At 46.1% G+C, this 21,267-nt stretch overlaps 1 protein-coding gene across 2 annotated transcripts in view; it reads right to left on the reverse strand.

Annotated features, from left to right (window-relative positions):
• Positions 1-573: 573 nt before the first annotated feature.
• The window catches only part of LOC131266464 (uncharacterized), a 97,855-nt gene continuing 77,161 nt past the window's right edge, over positions 574-21,267 (reverse strand). For both annotated transcript variants that reach the window (XM_058269007.1, XM_058269006.1), the window contains 4 exons: positions 8,002-8,418; positions 5,850-7,919; positions 5,056-5,478; positions 574-1,773 (listed from right to left, as the gene is read on the reverse strand). In XM_058269007.1, coding sequence (XP_058124990.1) covers positions 1,757-1,773; positions 5,056-5,478; positions 5,850-7,919; positions 8,002-8,418 — 2,927 coding nt within the window. In that variant the 3' untranslated portion in view covers positions 574-1,756. The remainder of the gene's footprint in view (positions 1,774-5,055; positions 5,479-5,849; positions 7,920-8,001; positions 8,419-21,267) is intronic.

Raw genomic sequence — 21,267 nt, forward strand, 5'->3', positions numbered from 1 at the left:
GGTGCATTTTTTGTTTAGCCTATATTACCATCGGCAACTGAGCATCTCCTTACTTCTTCTACTTTCCGCAGCGTTCGCGACTGCTTCGACTGGAACCAGCCAGATTTCAAATTCCTACCATTTTTAACATCATCTTTTTGCTTCCCTTTGTTTTTTTTTGCGTGCACCAAGATGTGCCACAATGCCATACTATATTTAAAGGTTTGCATTTAAAGTTTCCTTTCCATCCATTCCACTGCGTGTATGTTGTGTGTTCTCGTGTATCGGTGTTGTAATTCATATCGTCACTTCGCTCCGTTTGGCGCACGCTTGACAATGCTCGCGTATGGAGAGTGCGAAGGCAGACAGTGGATTAAATGTAAAATGGGTGAAAACTAAAATTAAAACAAAAACAAAATTAAAGAGGAAAACCAGTTCCTGACTTTAATGGAAAAGATAACATAAAGCGAAAGTGCTTGGGTGTTAGTATTCGATTCCCTTCCGTATCTCCCCCGCATCCCAAAAAACGTCCGGTCCAGCGCAGGTAGGAAGGGATAGGTTGGCAATAGCGCACTACTTTTGCCACCTTGTGCGGTGTACTATAAATATTGTTCCTAATCCGGAAATCCGGTTCCGGGTATGAAAGGTTGTCGGTTGCTTATTTTTTTTGTTGCTCCGAAAAGTTCTCCGCAAAGATCCAGTTGTATATAAGTAGCTAAAGTGGATGAAAGTGGTACGACGGTGGTCGGATGGGGTTGATGTGCTACGCGCGCGCCTTTGGTTTTTCTTGTTTGTTTGTTTGTTTTCTATCGTGTTAAAGATTTTTCTTTTTATAATAAGCTCTCCAATTGGGTTTGCGCCCTCCAAATCGAATGATTTCGCCTCGCGAGATGGCACTTACTCGCGAAGTTTGTATGTATAGTTCTGTGTGTGTGTTTTTTTCTTTGTTCTTCAAACTAAAACCACATCCGTGGATCGTCCGCCTTTCGTTCGTCTAGCCTATAGCCACCTATATAATCATAAAAGTAATAATAATAATAATGTAATGCACCCCGTAATTTGCGCTAGTCGCTAGTGGTGCCAGTTTCCTTCGGGTTCATCATGTTTTAAGCACCGTTTCTTTCTAACTAGAGGGACATATTTTCCTACTCCTCTACCACTGTGTCTTTGTTTGTGTGTTATTGTGTTGTGTTGTTTTAGATTTACTTCTCCCTCCTAACACTACATGCTACAACACCAATGCACACTTATCAACGGTTGGATGTTTTTTTAATATTTTATACGATATCTTTCATTTTCCGATGTTTAGCTCTCTCCCACTCTCAATTGTAATCTACGGTGTTTTGTTACTAGCGCAAACGCACTACAATAAAAGGTCTTTCATTCACACCTGTTTTTCGTGTATTTTTGTTTGTGTGTTTTTTTTTTGTTTGCACCATCGCCGCATCATTTTGCGAGTGCGCTTAGTTTTGTTGCCGTTTTTAAATTAATTTTTTGTTCAGTTCCGTTTATTACATTCAAACATAGGCGGGAAGCATCGGTGGTAGGGCAATGAGCAAAAGGGGTTTAGTTTTTCTCCTTCTCCTCACTCTGGACATCATCTTTCCACAACAGTTGCTGCCGTACGGTTGGGAGGCATAATTTTTTCTCCACAAAGGGCGAGCCCTTTGGCCCGTTCTCGCTGAAGCTGGGAGTTTGGTCTTTCTTACGGGGTCTGCCATTTCGGTACCCGGCCGTTGATGGAATGGATGCGGACAAACACAAATTCGAATTGGCTCTAGTGGCGCAGGGTTCCTAAATCGTAAGCGGAAGAAAAAAAGAAAATTCGTTAGTGTTTTATTGCAACTAAGAAGTAGTTTTGTTTAGTATTCAAATGTTTTGTCATATTTGTCATCCTTCAAAGTTTGAAGAAACGCTAGCTCTTTTACCGCTAGTTAAATAAAGTGTAGTTGAAGCATAGAAAATACAAATAACACATTTTTTTTCCTAAGCTAGACGGTTCTCCACCCAATTAGCAAGAGTCTATAAAATATTTATCATCTCCATGTTTGCGCTAGGACATAACTAGAACGAATACCATCTTTTACAATCGACCGATAGACAAATCGTTTCTGTACGGCGGACCATTTCAACTTAATTCTGTACTAGAGTGTGCTTTTAACCATTTATTTTTTTCCTTTACCCAACGTATTGCGGCCGTAGCTGACCGATATTGTACAGGGAAGTCAAATTGGTTAGTTTAAAACGAGTATACATTTTTAAGGTTTTTAAATTAACTTTAACGGCTTGATTTAACACATTTTTCATCAGGAAAAATTAATAAAAATTTATTTCAATAATTTAAAATATTCCTTTTATCAAATCGAGCCGTGTGGTAAGAAAACCATTGCGACAACCCTGGAAAATGTTTTTCCTGTTCTGGCGTCTCTATAAGCTGGTGGTACGAGTGGTACAACAATTAAACCGTACTGCATTGCACGTGCACCCGGAGGAAAGATATGAAATTGCACCGGTATATCGAGAAAATATGTGCACATCCTTCACATTGGACTCCACACACCGCACACGCTGGTTTGTGCGAGTTTGGAGAAACACTCCAGCGAAAGACTCACTCTATTGGCTATTGGTAGAGCACTTGTGCACCAACGGACCTGGAGCTCGATAGCGTTTTGGGCCGAACCGTTGAGTGCAGGTGCAACTGGAAACCCCTTCCCTGCCCGACCGCACAGACACAGTACGTGGAAAGCGATAAATCAAGCGAACATCGAGAAAACCACTAGCCCCCGCGGAAGGTGCACGCAGGAGACGAACGGTGGCTAAAGGTAGATTGAGTGGTTACCATCGAGAGAGAGGGAGAGAGAAAAATTGGTCCCCGATTGGCTCCGGTGATCCCGTGGGCTTATGCGAAACTAATGGGAAATCCCCAGCCATAGCTGCGAGAGGGAAAGTGAAACACGGGAGGGGGTGGTGGGGAACACTAATCGAGGGTCAATCGGTTTAGCGTTTTCGAGCAGAGGAACAACGGAAACGGAGGATAAAATGTACAACGGGATTTTTTCTTCCGATTCAGTTGGAAAACACGAATGAAAAGGGAGAAATGTTTCGACCAACTCGTGGTGGAAAATGGAAGAAGTTGAAATGGAAAATACCATTTGCAAATGACATCGGAACGATGCGTTCGCCTGCCGATGCTGCAAATCCCGAACAAATCCTCCCGGCATCCCGGCACGGTCGGATTTCGGAAAATATGCGATGGGTGCTTTTGCTGGCAGTAAACTTTAATCCGCTTCGACTGGGTATGGGATAAGATGGGATATCGTTTTTTATCGTTTATCGGGCGGTAGTTCTGTGTCATGTTTTTTTAGGTACATACAATAATAATAAATACAAGCTGTTATAAAATTATACTAATTATGCAAATGAGTCTTGGAAATAAAATAAAATAAAAACACACATAATCACAATAAATGTAGATCGGGTTGGAAAGGTGTCCAGAAATCAATCTGGCCACCCTTACCTAGAGCAATTTAGGATCCTAATCCAAACGAATAGTGGAAGAATGCCAAACCGTGAATGTGTACCCCGGATTGACGCATAGGTTTATGCCTATGCAAAATGTCACGCAAGGCAATGGTCGGAACCGTAACACCGTTCCACCGGTAGATGCCCATAAACAAGAATGATGACTCCATTTGCCCACAGCTCTTCGGATCATCCACTATCCTTGCGATGGTCCTGATCCGAGCGCACCATAAAACCTAGTTCCCCTTGCTAGCGTAGCGAGAATTCTCCAATTCCATTCTTCTCTAAGCCGTACACCTTATCCGCGGTCGTATATTTCTGCGTTAGGATTTTATGGATTATTTTTCCGTTTCGTTTTTTCCCTCCATTTTCCCATCGAACAACCGAACCAATAGATAGGTTGAGGGGAGGTTCAGCTCGTCTGCATGCATTAGAAGAGTTTCGCTCAGACAGTGGCTTTGGCAAAGGGGGCTGTGTGCGCGTACATTTTTCCACCTCGGTCGACTGCACCCGGGGCGCACGCGAAAACTCTTCCCTTCCTTCAGCGTGAAAAATGGCAGACCAGCAGCCGGAAAGGAATAAATTCAACCACCCAATTCATATTCGCACAATGAGCATGTAAACAGGTGCCCGTAAATATATACACACACACACATAAGCAGGCATGCAAACTGGGGTAGTACCCCGATAGCCGCCAGGGGCCGTGAGGGCACACGCACATACATTCCCTCCAAAAAGCCATTTTCCTTCCTATCCTTGCAGGGTGGCGGTTGAACGAACGGAAAATGGTAAAGCTCGACTGGTAAAAATCTCAGTGCCCGCAATCGCACAATCTACGGTGGAGCAGATTCTCGTAGGGCCGTATCCTGTTGTCTGGAAAAAACGCAAAACGAAAATAAACACAGGTACACGAAGAAATAAAGCAGCTGCTTTCGGTACGTTCACTTTTCCGGCCACCCGGGCACCGAACCTGGTGCTGGTGCGGTGCAAGGGGGGAGTGCTGAGGTTTTGATATTGGATTATTTGCCAAGGTGCGAATACTGATTTCCTTCCGAGCGAACGACGCGACCAGCGTACGTTCTTTTGGAGCCCCGAACGGAGAAATATGGTGGCGGATGGGAAGAAAGCCCCGGCTGGCCATAAAAAGATATGATCAAGCCCGTGAATCGACAACTTTATCACCCAGGGCCCAGGTGAGCAGCGGTGCCGGAAAGTGTCGAAGCGCTGGTGGAACCTACGGAACACGTCCTGAAAGAGGTCGAGGGTGGGGAGATGGAAATCGGGTGCCGAGACTTATTATTGGTAATCGGGGACCACCGAGGAGGCGGTGGTGGTGCTGGTTTGAACCGGTCGGATGTTGTGCTTCGCTTTTTGTGCCTCTTTATGCGGCCTTCACCGCACCACGCAGGATGGGGAGTTACATTATTTTTACGAGCTACTTCCGGTTTGGAAGAGTTTTTGGCCGGACGCAAAATGGCATCCTTAAGGAGTCGATAAATTATGGCTAGCATCTAAGCACCTCGCTTTACGGGGTGGGGTCTTTCCTCTACTCACCCGAGTAACCGATTGCGAGGACCTCTACCGGCAGGGAACCACGACGCCGAGACAGCAGACTTTCGTTATCGCTGCGCCGGTGGCCCGAGTTGGCATCGCGCTTGATCCGGTACCAGGCGGAAGACGATGAGGAACCACCGCCTCCGTTGCCACCGTCCGCACCGGCGTCTTCCGAGAGGATCGGACTGAGGATTTCGGCCCCGCCGGACGACCGTCGACGGATCGCTTTTTTCGTGCTGCGGCGCTTGATGCTGAAACTGCTGCGCAGGGACACGTTGCTGCTGTCGCAGGGCACCGATCCACGGCGCTGGATGCTGCTCGGTGGTCCCATCAGGCTGTTCGGCAGGGTGGCAACCGGGTGGACGGAGCTGTTTCCGCCATTACCCCCGGTCGTGCCCTGTGGCGCTGGAAGATCTCTGGTATCTGCAGATGGGAGGAAATAGTATGGATAAAAAACTGCAACGTTCTCTTTTCTGAATTGACAACTAAGATTGGGGAATTACTAGAGTTATGGTGAAAAATTTAAAGCTTTTAAGGAGTGTCAATAATACGTACTTGTTAAATTGAACTAGATTGGCTAGAGAGTAGAAACGACAATAGTAACAATTGGCTGCATAGCAACAACCCCAAGCTTACTCTGATAGCAAAGAACGAAAAACTAAATCCTTGGCAAAATGGAAAACGCTTCATCACAACGGACGAAGGACTCCATAGCAACACAAATATCGTGTTATGAATAGTGAAAATCCTTTCTACTATTCTTTCTACAATCCGACTACTATTGTTCAACTTACGGAAAAGAACATCGACCGGCATCGATCCTCGACGCATCAGATCGCACGTTTTGATGACGAACGATTTCGCCGGCTCACCCGCGATGCCACCGGCGGTTCCGGCGGCCGTGGCGGTACTGGAATCTCCGGTCGACCCTGCCGTGGCCGATTGCTTCGGTGGTAATGCCACGGTCACCGGGGCTGACCCGCGCCGCCTGCTGAGACTGCGCTTCAGCATCACCGGATCGAGGTTCTCCTTCTGGCCGAGGGACAGCTTTGGCACCTTGATTTTGCCACCGTTCGCACCAGCGTCCGCCTGCGACGAACCGGTCGCCTCGTCCCGCTGCTGTTCCCGCTTGCCACTCTCCTTCCGGGAGGCCGACGAAAGGATGCGTCCACGAGATTCCACCCCCGAGCCGAGCGCCGCCACCGTGTCCGAGTGGTGGGCGCGCGCGGTCAAGCTGCTGCTCGAGTTGCTACTCGACGACTCGAGCAGCGCCTCCGGGCAGGCGCCGAGTTCCGCCTGCGAGGACATGTAGCGCGTGCGGACGTACGGCTGCAGCGGTGGGAACGTTTGCTGCCGGATCAGATGCTTCGAGGTACCGACCGAGAGCAGGTTGGCCGTGTTGCCCATGCTGGCCGCGCCGTGCATAACGAGATTGATGCGATCCCCGCACGCTCCGTCCGTCATCGACGCGATGCTGCAGTCGGGCAGGAGATTTTCGGCACTCAGCGGTCGCTCCCGGTCGGCGGTGCTTCCGGTCGAGGAACCACGGGCTCCCCGGTGAAGACTGTCGCTGTCGGAGGAGAAGATCGACAGGGAGTCGTTGTCGAACCGGTGCTCGTCACTCTCCTGAATCGATTCGTGCGGCAGGCTGTATTCGCCGCCACTCGCGCCCCGCCCACTGCCCGACGATGGTTCCTTCGCCGGGAGAATTATCCTCGGGATGCAGTGCGTGGCCGGTACGGACAGGCGCCGATCGTTCCGTGCCCTACCGCCAAACCCGTGGTTGGAAGCGGCAACCTGCAGCGAGCTGCGGCGGCCGAGCTTCGACATTGCCATGGCCGGGAGGAGCACCTCCGAGCTGTCGGAAAGGTCGGCCAGCTGAAGCGCCGCGTCGCACTCGTCGTCGTCACCACCGTGGCCACCGTTCTCGTCGATATCCTCGTCGTCGAGCAGCTCGGCGTCGGAGATTTCGGTGCGCGTCTCCTCGTTGATCTCCGCCTGCAGCTTGCTCTCCCACTGCGTCTGGTTGTACTTCAGGTGGTGCATCATCGAGTAGGACAGATCGGTCCGGAGAAACCGGTGCCACTCGTCCATCAGCGGCGTGACGACGAACTTGAAGAACCCGGTCTGGATCTTCGGCACCGTCGTCGTCTGGCGGTCGCACAGCGACGTCACCGGTAGGTTCAGCTGACGCTCGTAATCACCCTGCCGGAAGAACTCCTCGCACACCTTCATGCTCCACTTCTTGCTGATGTCCCACGGCCGGCACGGGTTCGAGATGTCGGCGCACTTGAGCGAAATCTGCAGTATGAAGTGGCGGTGGGCGGTGTCGCGCATGTCGAGCGCATCGCGGCTCAGGTAGTCGCGGAACCTGCCGATGAACTCCTGCTGCCGCGTGATGTCGGTCGCCAGTATTAGAGAGCTAATCTGTTTCTCCAGCTCCGGCCGGATGTCGTGCACCTGCTCGGCGACGCCGCTCTCGAGCAGACACCCGATCGCCGACCGCCAGTGGTGGTTCTCCAGCACCGACGTGTTCTCGTACAGCGCCGCCAGGTGGTTGGAGGTCGCTATCAGGAACGGCTGGTTGACGCCCGGGTGGTCGAGATCGTGCGTCACCGCGCCGATCAGCGACGCCATGATCTCGAGCGGGCTCAAATTCTCCAGGATGCGCTTCTCCTGCAGGAAGCAGTGCATCGCTTGCGTCACGTCCGTCGCGTGGATCGAGTTGTGGTACGGGTTCGTGCTGTGGTAGCCTTCCTCGATTAAGCTAAACAATTTCCATACTCTAACTACGTCTAGGTTGAAGTGGTCCAGAAGGCCGTACCAGTGGAACAGATGAACACATAACACCGGCAGTGAGCGTCCTGGAGCGAGAAGGAGTAAAAGAATCGCACAACGGGGAATTAAAACACCGAACAGCGCACAAAACCGACTCTGGCCACCTACCACCGGTAACGGTCTCCAGGGTGAACGCATTGAAGCGCCAGTGGTTCACGCGATCGAGAATGCACTGCACCTGCCCGTGCAGCACATCGTCCAGGATGGCCTGGTCGAGGGCGAGGCTGCGCGTCAGCAGCTTCTTCCTGCGGCGCTTGTGCATGGTGAGGAAGCGGCCGGTACAGGCGTGCCGCCGCCGGGGCAGTTCGCCCCGCTCTTCCGCCAGCAGCGCCTCGAAGAGGGGCCGATCGTGCTCGGAGATTCGTCGCAGGGAGGCGCCACGGGCACCGTTCAGACTGTTGCTTCGGCTGCGCCGCTCGTCGTCGTCCGGATCGTGCATCAGCATGTCGGCCGTGGGTGTTGCGGTGGTGATCGTCACTTGCGTCGTCCCGGCCGCAACCGGTGGAACGTTGCTGGATGTGGTTGCTGAATCGAGGAAGAGAATAGGAAAAGAAGGTACAGTTTTATTATTATTGAATCCCACTGTATTTATTGAATAACTATAAGCGTATGTTGAATAATTTCCCAGAAGGAAATGAGATAAATATGCCCGCTGCTGCAGCGTACCCAAGAAGATCATGCCTAGAGTTGAGTAATTCAGATTCGGATTCATGAATGTGAAAGATTTTTTGCATTTTAAAGATTCATGAATCTTTTAATTAGAGATTCATGAATCCCAAAGTGTCTTCAACTGATTCAAAGTGATTTGCAAAAATGGGGAGAGAGACTCTCTTGTTTTTTATTTTGACGAATGACCCACGCCAATTAAAGAATCAAGGAGATTCGTCAAAGATACATGAAAGATTCATGAAGATTCGTTAAGGTTTTGAAAGATTCGTAAACCTTTGACGATTCGAATCCCAAAAGATTCATGAATCCATCGGAATGAATCTTAGGTGAAAGATTCATATGAATGACTCTCGCCGAAAGATTCATAGGGCACAAGACTAGTCATGACTCTTTGATCTAGCTTTGGATAATGCAGATAGAGATTCATGAATTGGAATTAATCTTATTCCTAAATGAATAAATCTTATTCTTCAAAGTAAAGATTCATGGACCTTTAAAGTTTAATAAAATTACCATTACCAGTTGGAAGATTTATAGAAATTGAAACAGTGTATAAAATTTAGGGGATATATTTCCAGATCTTTAAAGGTTTATGAAGCTCGAAAGAGATTCATATGAAAGAAATTCGTCCAAAAATGTACTATACATAACTTAACTGTTAATTCATAGTTTTCTAAATCCGTATGATTTCTTTTTGAAATTTCTGCTTCCCATTCAGTGTTATTTTGTTAAAAGTGACTTATATATTTTTGAAACAACTTCTTTTCTTGTGAATAATCATAACTCTTATCCCCAACAGCTGTAAGTCCATGCTGAATAGTACTGGTAATAAAGAAGTTTTTCTATTTTTTTCAAAGTTCTTTACACTGTTTTGACGTCACCAAAACACACACTTTTATGCTGGACGGGAATATATCTGTGTTGTTTAATTGAAACATCACCGTTACGTTATGTTTGTCCTTCGCGTTGAGTGCAGCAGCTAACAGCATTTTTATGATGCGTTCGCCGCGCAAAAGCTTGCCAACTTTGACAAATTATACACCACCATCAGCCCTCCCCCTCCCCCTTCCCCCCCCCCCCCCCCCCCCCCCCCCCCCCTTACCGCCAGCGCTCGCAATATTTCATTCGGCCCCGGATTCGCAGAACCACCACACGCGCGGGCGTTAGAACAGAAGGCAAAAGTTTGTTTTATCGCTTTTGTAACTTCATAACCTTCAGCGTTCGCCAGCAGATGCTTGGGAATGTCACCGCCAGCGTTACCATTCCTCCGTCACACCAGGGTGGGAGGAGGGCGGCGAAGATCCTTGCCAGCAACGGAGCGCGACCGCGTGCGTGGGGCAAAGAATCAAGAAGAAAAAAATAATAAAGTAAAGCAAAGCGCAAACCGAAAGACGAAATCAGAAGACGAAAAAGCTTTCTCCTCTTTCCATTGTGTGCCGCGTTTGTTCGTTCGATGTTTGGTTTAAATTTTTAATGATGTTTTCATACGAGCACAGCTACCGGCATTTCTTTGGCTCACCATTTTTTTTTTCCCGGTGCGCACACATGGAAACTGGTGGTGGCCAACGTTGCGAGGTGTAGAATTAACAAAAGACCAACAACACCCGCCAGCGCAGGGAGTGCGAGTTAGTTAGCCATCTGAGCGGACCGACTTCACGAAGTGTACGATGGTTTGTTTTTTCCTTTTTCGTCGTCGAGCCTTGAACAAAAGGAAAGCTCATTTGACGTCGCGTGCAGGACTCTACCGCAAGAGGGCCGAAGAAAAATAGAAGGTGAAAATTGAAATCCAAAACTAACATTTCAATGCACATCAGCGACGGAGCGAAGGCAAACATGTTCCCCGTATGTATCCGCTTCTTCAGGCACATTCGACCGAACGGCGTTTTGTCATTCCTGGCGGCGAAAATAACCTAAAAGTTTTCGACGATTTTCCTCTCTTTTTTTCCCGCGCGCCGAGAAAAACTTTTCACTTCATTCAAACACCAAAAAGAAAAAAACAAAATCGTTGCAAAAATTTTGAACGCGTGCCACGTTTGGCTGATGGTTTTGTACCTTGTGTTCTTTTTTTTTGGCTTTCCACCACAACTGGCTATGTTTTTCCATCTCGGAAAAGTGGATCCGATTCGAAGCTCTCTGTTTATCTTCCCCGAGCGCCGAGTGGAGTAGAAGAAAGTGCGCGGGATGGAAAAATAATCACAAGGAAACGCTGGCAAAAACTGTATTTTGCCTGCAGGTGAAATTCGGTACGGATTCGCACACCGAACGGAATGGAATGAAACTTTTCGGGAGGGCGGACACTCTACTCGCGGTGGCATTCGGAGAGGTACGCAGGTGGAAAAATCTGCAGTGTTTAATATTCTCCCTTTGTTGTTTCACTTTTCTTGCCCTCCCTTAACTGCGTTACTGACTGAGGCGGATGTTGCACTCTGCAAAGTGGGGCCACTTGAAGGCGAACGCGTTTATTTCTTCCTTTTTCCGGTTCCGAGGACTGGGGCGCGGGGAGGTCAGTCGGTAGCGCACATGTCCATAAAACAATCGTCACATTAACATTCGGCGACCGAAAATGACTGCAGCAGGCGTCCGGCCACAATGGCCGTTGATGTTGCCGCGGCGCGTGAGATGACAAGTTGACGTTCAGCGGAAAACACAGCACGAAAGGAGAGGAGAATGGAACGTGGAAAGCGGTGTTAGGCGCGACGGGAAGGAGAGGAAAAATCGCCCAAAAAAGCACACCGATGGAAGATTAAGAGAACAGCACAGCTGGTACACTCGAAAAATGGCTGGCAGTGCCTTTTAGTGGATGATGTCTGCATTTTGTTCGATCGCAAAAGTTACGAATGGGGAGAAGGGCTCCACTCGGGTTTTTTTTAATGCGTCCACCGAAATGGACTTCCAGTGGTGCATGAAAACTTTCTATATCGTTCTCTAAATGTAGCAAGAGATGTACATAAAAATACTCAAAACAAAAAAAAAAAACTTGTTTGTTGTTTTCAAACAAGTTTTTAAAGCAAAGAGTTTCAAAAAGGAGAAGCACAAACTGAAGCAAATAAAAACCATGAATATTCAATGAAAGTTTACTAGAAATTTAAGTAAACTTTACCTACAACTTCCCTCATTTTATAAAACATGAACATCAAAATCGAACACAACGAACAAGTGGCGAACTGAATTGGAAATGAAAGATCGTTTTCCTGTTCGCTCGGTCGGGGGTGGGTCGCACCATTATGCTACGACTAGCGAATGGCCTCCCGGGGAGGGGGTTGAAAGCGACAACCGAAACTTGACGAAAACGACCATCTCCCCCAACAACTTGCCACTCGAGGTCAAGCGTCGTTTCGGGGTGTTAAAAATCCACAGGACAGCGAGAGCCGACCGTTGTTGTTGTGCGAGCCAGGGTGACAATATTCAGATCATTAAGCATCGGGGAACGGAACAGCAGCAGAATGGTAGGTAACCGGAAGAACCTGCACCGACAATCGCCGCCAAATGTTTGACCTAGTTGCGTGCCCGTTTGCACAGCAGGCGGCCTAAATGATTTTTCTCGTTCGATTTATGCGCCATAATGTGGCTTCGGCGATGATGATGTGTCGTGATTTACGTGACACAAGTGACCATGGCAGGAGGGGTTTTTCCGAGGAAAAACTACATTTGGTGCAACATGGCGTACTCGATAATGCTTTTAGATTGGATCAGCGGGATGGATCGAAAATTGCAACCTAACATGTTCGGCATTATTTTGGGTGATAGTTTCATTTTTCTTCAACACTCTTCTAGTGTTAAAGGAAAACAAATCAACTGTGCATTTCTTCCATATTATTAAAATAATTGAATCGTACCAATTTCACAAGTCTACAAAGAATTATATTTTATGTTCGCCTGGATTTTCCACATTTCCACGAAACAGATCCGTTTCATAATTCTTTGTGACAAACATGTGCTCGTATTAGTAATCTGGATACACTGTCAGCTCCAACAAAAGGGACTCTAAAAGCTCGACAGAGATATTTATTCGCATTGGCCATTTCCTGGGAACGTTTTCTGGCATTGAAACGAGCAAACACGTGCCCAACGTTCGCCTTTTTTGGGGGCCCTATTTTTCATCGGTATGAAAAAGGCGTAGAGCTAAGCGCACCTTTTAAACCTTTCCGCTTTTTGTGAGGGGCCGAGTATGTAGTGAAGAATGAAGAAAAATACCCCGAGCAAATCAAAGCGGGAACCGGCTTTGGCGGAGGAAATCAATCTCTCCCCACTCTCTGCTGGGGGGGAGAGAAAATTAAAGGTCACCATAATCCTGTTAACAGTGTTCCGCCTTTTCCGTGTTCCCGTATTCATAACATCACGAATAATCGCCTCATTCGGCCGGTGGTGGTCCGGAACGGGAGACGGGGAGCGGGTTGGCCGCACAAGGGTGGGAAAGTGTGATATTGTGTCGGGAAAACTAAAGCAAAAAAAATGGAGAAAACCTACGCCCATCCGACGGGTGTAAATCTAATCCCAAGAAATTGGATTCGGTAAAAGGTGATCCGTGTGCGGGCACTTGCTGGTGGGCGGGAGGACGATGGTCACCGGTCCCTTATTTCACTCCCGATTATCTTCGCCTCGCTTTTCTCATCACAGGCACCGGCGCTCGTCGTCGCCGTCGCTTTTGCCGACGCCATTATTTCTCCTGGGGATTTTTCATCGGTTGACGATGAAAACCGGTAAAGCTCTGGCTGAAGTTTAGTGTCGCGATTGAAGAACCCATCAAATTGCTTCGTTATCACCGGAAATAAATTCCCCCTCGCTTTCCGTCGTTTTGGACTGATCTTGGCGTTCGCTCCCCTTCTCTTCCCCTTGCGTTTCTCCGTCACAACAATGGCAGCCAGCGGATACATGGCGACTAAATGGGAGGTCAATTTATGGCTGGCGGATCAACAAAACGCATCCAACGAAAAAAGATTTTCCCAGAAGTGTTTCGCAGACATCCGATCGAACTGGCTCGATGACAAACCGATGACAAGACCAAACGGCTCTCCCTCCCTCCCAACCCTCCGTTTCAAGCAAAATGGTAGACAGTTTACTTTCATTTCGATTCTGGGCAAGGGATTGTCGAACCGGATTTGCGAATTGCAGCCGAACGCCGTTTGTTTGACAACAAACACCGAACCAATCAAAACAGCTATAAAGATTAATTAGATTTATAATACGTTGGATGTTCGCTTTCGTCAAGGAAAAGAGAAAGAATTCTTATCGTCAATTCCAAGCAAGTTTGTGATCATTTTACTGCTAAATCTTTCAACAATTGGAGGGAGGGCACAATTTTACTTCAAAAACATTTCGATTCCAATTACCTCCTTCCTGCGTTTGGTAGTAAGAAGTGCGCATGGAAGCTGGCTTAAAGTGTTCGGGCCGGCAGTAACATTCGCAGGAACACGAATAAACACTTTCACTAAGCGGATTAAGGTGGCGATTGTCGTGCGATTGGATGGATACCTTATGCCCGATTTCGGGGAAACCCATACGAAACACGATGCTTCCGAAAGGTGGTAAGAAGCTTTTCTTTTGAACCCTTGCGGCCGCCTTTTTCTTTTAGTTTTTTTAAAACCAGGTAATAAAATGATTTAGCAATATGTGGAATAGCACAAAAAAAAAAAATAACCCAAAAAAGAAATATGCACAAGCGTCGTTGGTGATCAAAAGATTTCTCTACCCTCTGTGCACGGAAAGCATGCACGGAAGGCATTTGTAACCACTAATCCAATTGTCCCCGGACGATCACAGGAATAAAATGGCGCTGGTGAAAGAAAGGCTCTTATCCCGCACCGTAACGCAACCGCTCCGAACGCTGGCATTAGTCTTAGTTAGGAAACGTTGTAACGTTGAACACGCATGATGTTCATATATTTCACTTTTGGCTCTCGCGAATATGCACACATAATCATAATAACGTGCTAATGGTTGACCAATTTTTCCGGCTTTAGCTGATGATTACTATTAATATTGCGAATTTATTACATGCCGTCTTTTTTTGTGATGCGGGTGAGGACAACATTTTATTTCAATTTTGATAAAATTACTCTATTTTTCTATATTTTCTTATGCACTGAAGAACTAATTATTCATCATATATTATTTCAACTAAAATACCCTCGTTGCAAGTGCGAACCCACACACACGGCTCTCGACGATTTTTTTCCAGTTTTATGAAACCGAGTAAATTAACGTAGCGCGCCCGAACCTCGGAGAGGCTCGGTGAAAGCAAATTAAAGCGCATTACACAAGTAAAGTGGATGAAAATCAACAGCCGGTAGATCGACTCGGGTCGCTTCCGGTGCAGGGAAAGGGTGGAGAGGGTGGAGGAAAAACCGGCAACCCAACATTCTCTTTGCCACTTTAGGCTTGTCCGGGAAAATTGCTGCTCGCTGGCAAATGGGTTGAATTTCCCTTTGTTGCAGCGAACCCACCATTTCCATGTTCAGCAACGAAATCCCATAAAATTCGCGAAGTGGAAAAGAACCAGCCTGTACCTGTTTTTATTATGTGTTTGTTTGTTGTGCTGTGTTCGCTCCATGATTGCATTTCATGGGGACACACAAATGCACCGACAGATGCACCGTAGTGCATTGAGAGTACCGGACGTTGTCCTGGCGACTGTAATGGACTGGTTGGTGTCGGTGGGCGGCCACGATAGTGATGGTGATATGATTTGACGTTGATTAATAATTGTACGATTGCCGTAATTCCATCCGGTTGGGCCGCGGAACACGCGCGTGCGGTTGGGTTTTCCACAGGAGTTGTGTCTAGTTGTGGCCGGAATGGAATGATTTGTCGTGTAACATGAGGGTTTAAAGCGGTTAGTTTGGTTCAGAAGCGTGGTGGCGATGGAAAAAACATACTCATCTCATACAGGCCTTATCCCTATGGGCGCCATAGACAGGGGAAACTTAATTTTTAATAAATTCTGCACCGGAAGCGAACTCAATTCGTGGAGGAATTTCCGTGGGAATTTCAAGTAGGTGGCGAATTGAAGTGTTGTTATGCAAACTGTACGCTTGGTTAACTTGGAGTGTGTGCTCGTATGTGCATGTTTCATTTAACTTTTTTCCACACTTTGGACGGTAATAATTCGTTCTTGGATTCAGATGATAATTTATTCATGGGTAGATCATGAAGCGAACAGTTAAATCCTAAGGTATCTTTAAAGGAACCATTATGAAGAAAAACAACTAAAGAGATTAAAAAACTTTGGTAAATAACCTATTAAATAGTGTGCTATAAGGATTTGTATTACGTTTTGAAAGAAAATGTACAACATATTGAAAATTTGACTATTTGTTATTAAACAAATTGTTGACAACTCATTCAGCAAGTGGTTTTCTAAAATTAGTAGACAGCTTCCATTAAAGAAGTTATTTACGAAAAGTAATTTTCAAACTGGCATTTCTCAGGTAATTGCATTTAATCCAAGCAGCCCGAGCAGGGAAACGCATTCTTTGCGGAAACCATTTCATTAGATTCGTTTGCGGAATGTGCAACGTGGGCCACATTTCCTCCTCTTCTCGGCAGTGAGTGAAACACCCGACAAGCAAGTGGAAACTCCATCTTCCAAGCCTCTGCGTGGTATGGCAATCGTAGAGAAATACCATTTAATGTATGCTCTGGGAAAAAAGCTTCTTTACGTCAAAGTAGAATCTTCTAGTTATAGAGATTGCTTAGAATTTAATCATCATGAAGACCAGTATTAAGCAAATTAAAATAGGACTACTCAACTTTAAGATCTGGAGACCACTCAGACAATTATTCCGGACACAACTCATCCTTCGATCGCCGGCTTATTTTCTTATCCCAACTACATGTACATGTGCACCCCGACAACGATTGTAAAGGTCTCTATTCTATCCCTCCCTATGCCACCCGAAGCTAGATTTAGCTGTCAGATGCAGCCAGCATTCAGACAGTTTCGAATGAATGGCTTGGAGAGCATTCTGCATAGTGCCAGAGTTTGCACAATGCATAAATGTGCATCATTTCTGCATGACGCCTCAGACATCCTTGCGATCATGTTATTATTGCAAAGTAGATGGGGAATTTACTTTGTTAAGATATGAATATTCACTCAATTTTATTTTTATCACGTAGAATCATGATATGAATCATTAGTTATTTTGATCAAAAACGCAAATAATTGAAGTATTGAAGTAACGTAGAATTCATTTGACATCGTGTATGAACTGGAACATAAATAAATTGTAACAGTTTCAGCACTAATTTGCAAATTAAAGTTCAACGCTCATTTCTCGTTTAACTTAAACTCAATTTGCGACATTCTATCACCGACCCTCTCTCAGGTGGCTTGGCTTCAACTTCTTTCCTGCTGTGCGCTCGGGGAAGTAAGTCCGGAAACTTTCCTCCGGGAAAGTCTAATTGACTTTATCCCTTCGCGGTAGGTCGGGAAGGCAACCACCCTCCACAACCCGGTTGTGCTTTCCACGAAAACCCGAAAGTGCAAGCCCGAGCAAATTCATTGCATCGAAAAGTGAACTTTTTAATTTGGCTTTACAATTTGCACTTGAATTCATCGGGGAGGTGCACTTCCAGCGGAACCGTCGTCCGTTCTTTGCGGCGACACGTTTCCTATGTCCAATTTTCCGGCGGAATGGAAACCTGGACTTTTCATTAGATAGCATTTTTCGTTGCACTCAACAACGGTGCACAATTGTTGTTCGCCGGGTTTTTGTTGCTCAATCCATCCGATGCACAACCCTTCGCTTTTGATTTGAATGGAACTTCTTCCCGCACAAAGCTAGCGACATTCGAACGAGCTACCTTTCCTTCACTTTACGCTCTGGATATATCTTTGTTTCAATTTTTCTTTTTTTATTATCATTTCACTGGCCTGCCTCCGACAGGCTCGAGATACTGAAATCCACTTAAGCTAATTTAATTTCCACACCAAAGTAGAGGAAAGTAGTCGCATTTGACTTTGGAAAAGCTGAACCACGAGACGGACGGAGCATCTGGGGCTGAGGCGAGGTGGGAAAAGGGAGAAAATATTTCAAACCGAGCAGCAATCTCGTCGGTGAGGATGCAGTTGTGCGTGGTAAAGGTAAAATACCGGGTACCGGGTAGTATTATTCTCCTTCTGGCCAACGCACACAAGTTGACGGGTTTTGCAGACGTGGCAGGGAGTTATTTTCTATCCCAGCAGGTAAATTCTGCGTGCCTATGTACATGTGTACGTGTCACCCGGTTCCTTAAAAGCCAACCAAGTCACAAACTGTCAGAACCGGACCTGACAATTGCTACTAAATGGAATACGCTTTGCAACAAAGTATGTTCTCGGTGCGACGAAATGTCCTACTCTTTTTTCTCTCTTTGCTCTGAATGCTCTGGCGATGGTTAACGAAACTTGAAATGTTTGGGAAATTTGGGAGGAACTTCCAGCAAAAGTGCCTGAATGCATACCAGTACAAAATAGTAACCTTTCATTTTTAACTGCTCGTTTGGCTCGGTTGGGTTTTGCAAATTGCATTCCAATTTTTCTGCAAGGATTATAACTAAAAAGAATTGTCGAAACGCTTGCAATTAGTCAGGATCTTTTTTATGCATTTAAGATTATATTGAAATGATGCCAAAATGAATAAAAAGCTTTAAATCAAAACGCATGGGAAGAGAATATAAAATGTGTAAGATGTCCATTTAGATGTTCAAAATAAATAGAAAGCTTTAAATCAAAATGCAGAAAAGAAAATTTGTAAGACGTTCATTTAGAATTTCATGCTAACAATATTTCATCTAAAACCAAACAAATTTCACTTTATTTCTGCTTAAAAATCGTTATCCTTATTTTTAGTATCCTTTTCGTTTTAAGCAGAGTCATTAAATACACGGATTTATTTACTTATCTCACCATTTGTTGTTCCGGAAATAGACGTACAAAACACATGTATAACAAAAACCAAACAATCCTTTTCGGCTAGAACAAAAGAAAAAGAAAATTTCGACCCTCCAGCGTCGTGGCCGAAATGGAACTAAACGGAAACTGTTCCGCTTGAACGGGTAAGTTATTCCCAATCCGTTTTTCCGACCAATTCCACTTTCCTTCCAAGCGACAAGAAACTGGGGGGTCAATTAATTGTTGGACAGATATTTTTGTTTCTTATCGTTTTTGCTGCGCGCTGTAATTGAACGACAGTTAAACGGTGATTGGCGATTTGGGTGAGTGGTTTTTATTTCACCACTCTTTGGCTAAAACAAAGCGGAATACTTTAACGGAAAGGAGAAAGGGAGCAAAATAGGGAAAAATCGTGCCGAAATGAATTTGATGGCACACAGTCCGGCACAGGCACACACGCGCTTGTTGAAAACCAACCTATTTCGGTTATTTTGCAGGGATGCGGGCTCTAAAGGATTTGCATATAATTATCATTTAATTATGCAACACTCCGATAGCAATAGTGAAAACGCCTCTACACTCTCTGTCCAGCTACATCACCTTTCCCCCATCGGCAGTGGTTAGGCCACGTACTTTTTATTTTCATTTCGACATACACTTTGGGACCTTCCTTTTGATGTCGCTCATTAGGCCCTTCACAAGCATTTTTTTTTGTAATTGAATATTTTAAAAGTGATAGTGGTTTTGTCAAGTTTTATCTTTGCTGAACACAATCTACCCGTTCAGTGAAATAAGCAAAGCAAAAAACTACAAAAAAACATTAATTAGTAGGAAAGTTAATTAATTTGGTTTGAACTCAATAGTTAATAAGGACACGTGTTTGCTAATTGACCCTTGCACGCTAAATGAACCTAATGGGCTTTTGGTTCAGTGAAAGGATGTAGCGAAACCGACGATATTGGTTTTACATTTTTTTGTCACTAATTTTGGCATTACGAGGAAGATTCTCTTTTTTCCACGCGGCTCAACGTTAGTTAATTCTAGTATTCATACATTCTTTAAATGTTACAAATTCTGTCACTTCCAGTGGCGTCCCCGTTGTGGTGTAAGGAATCTTGAATATGCAGTTTGATCTAGTCCGGCAAGAGAAGGAGAGGAGAAGAACCACGGGGATGCCGTACGAGCCCGTATTAACTTGTAGTTTTCCCGAACACACGCAGTTTGATGCGTGAAAAGAGGTCGACGAAAAGGGAAAAGAAACACTTCCTTCCTCCCCCATTTGACACGATCACTGTGCTCCACAGCAACGCTGGGTGGGGGGCGGGGGCTTCATGTGAAGAAACACGAATGAGTGCGAGTGTGGCCGCCGGCAGAACCATTCCTAACCATTTCAGGTATGCATAAATGAATTTCGAAACCAATGAAACCTCCTCTGGATTTGTCGTGTCGGGTAACGACTTCATCGTCTCCGGGACAAAACCGTACCGTTATCCTTTGATCATAAACCCCGCCCGAGCAGCGTCCGGGCAACACGTACACTTGGCCAAGCTAAGGCTGGCGGGGGAGGAAAAGCCTAGCCCGGAGTCCGGTCTCGGTACGAAGCCCCAAAAGCTCAAAACCAACCCCAAAACCGACCGGTGTTTGAGCAAGGGAGGCGGGGGGGAGGGGAGGAGGAGTTTAGGTCGGGGACTCGGTTTCCTTTCTGGCAAACATTTCGCTCGCACTCAACCGACGGGGATTTGCTAGACCCTGGGACCCCGGGCATGGGGTTGGGACGGTTTAAAGGCATGACAACAAGGATGCGTAGTTCGGTTCGAAATTGGTATCGAGCCGGAATTTGCCCGCTTCGTTGGACGATGGACGCCCGGGTGGTCCATGCATTCCTCATCCTATCACATTCCCGACGAAACTTGAGGCTTGTTCGTTGCCGAGCGGGAGCGAAAAAACAATATGTAGAGGAAAAAGGAGACCGTTTCGACCGTGCATGATGTGCTCTCGTAAAGTCCTCCGTAAAGAAACGCACTCAAACGGGAAGAGAAGGTAAACCACACCGGAGGAGCATCAGTTTATTAAGTTTTATTTTTCATACCGGTTGTGTGTGTGTGTGCCTACACTGACCGTACTTTAGAAGGTTAAAAGCAAGGGAAACCCCCTTGCAAAAAGCGGTTGTCATGAGAGTTAAGCAATAAAACGGGAATAAAATCAACCAGCACGAAAGCTTGGTAAGTAAGTTGTGTGCATGATGAAAAATTCACCAACCAATGGATGATGATGGAATAGTTGCGAGGGGGTTTCCACAAACATACAGACCTTTCACCGACCACCTTTCAGGTATTAATTCCACAAAACTCCGGCCTCCAATGTTGGCCATTTTCTTTGGATAGGGACATTAAAAATTATGCGCGTATGAAAATCCTTCCCCGGCCCGGTCGACACTAACGATGTACCCTCCATCTCGCGGTAATTGATGAAATGTTTATGGCACTTTTCCTTTTCCGGGGGCCTTCTTTATCCCCCCCCCCCCACGCTACACGGGAGGGGGTTGCCGGTTACGTTGGGCGTAATCATTTTACGAAGCCCTTTGGTAAGCCTTGTTAATGACAGTTTCTAAAAGCTTTAGAGACGGTAAATAGGATTTATACCCGTCACAAACTTCTCATTACGTTAAAGATGGTACGTCGGTGCGTTTTTTTGCTGATTGCGTTTACTTACTTACGAAAAAAGGCCTTCTGAAAAACTTGGGCACATTGTGAAAGTTAATCACCCCCAGCTGATGGGAAAGGAAACAACCGAACTGTGCCGGGGCGAAATGACAAAAACCCAATTTCAGC

The sequence above is a fragment of the Anopheles coustani genome, chromosome 2, assembly GCF_943734705.1.
Source record: "Anopheles coustani chromosome 2, idAnoCousDA_361_x.2, whole genome shotgun sequence".
In the NCBI taxonomy this organism is placed as follows: Eukaryota; Metazoa; Arthropoda; class Insecta; order Diptera; family Culicidae; genus Anopheles; species Anopheles coustani.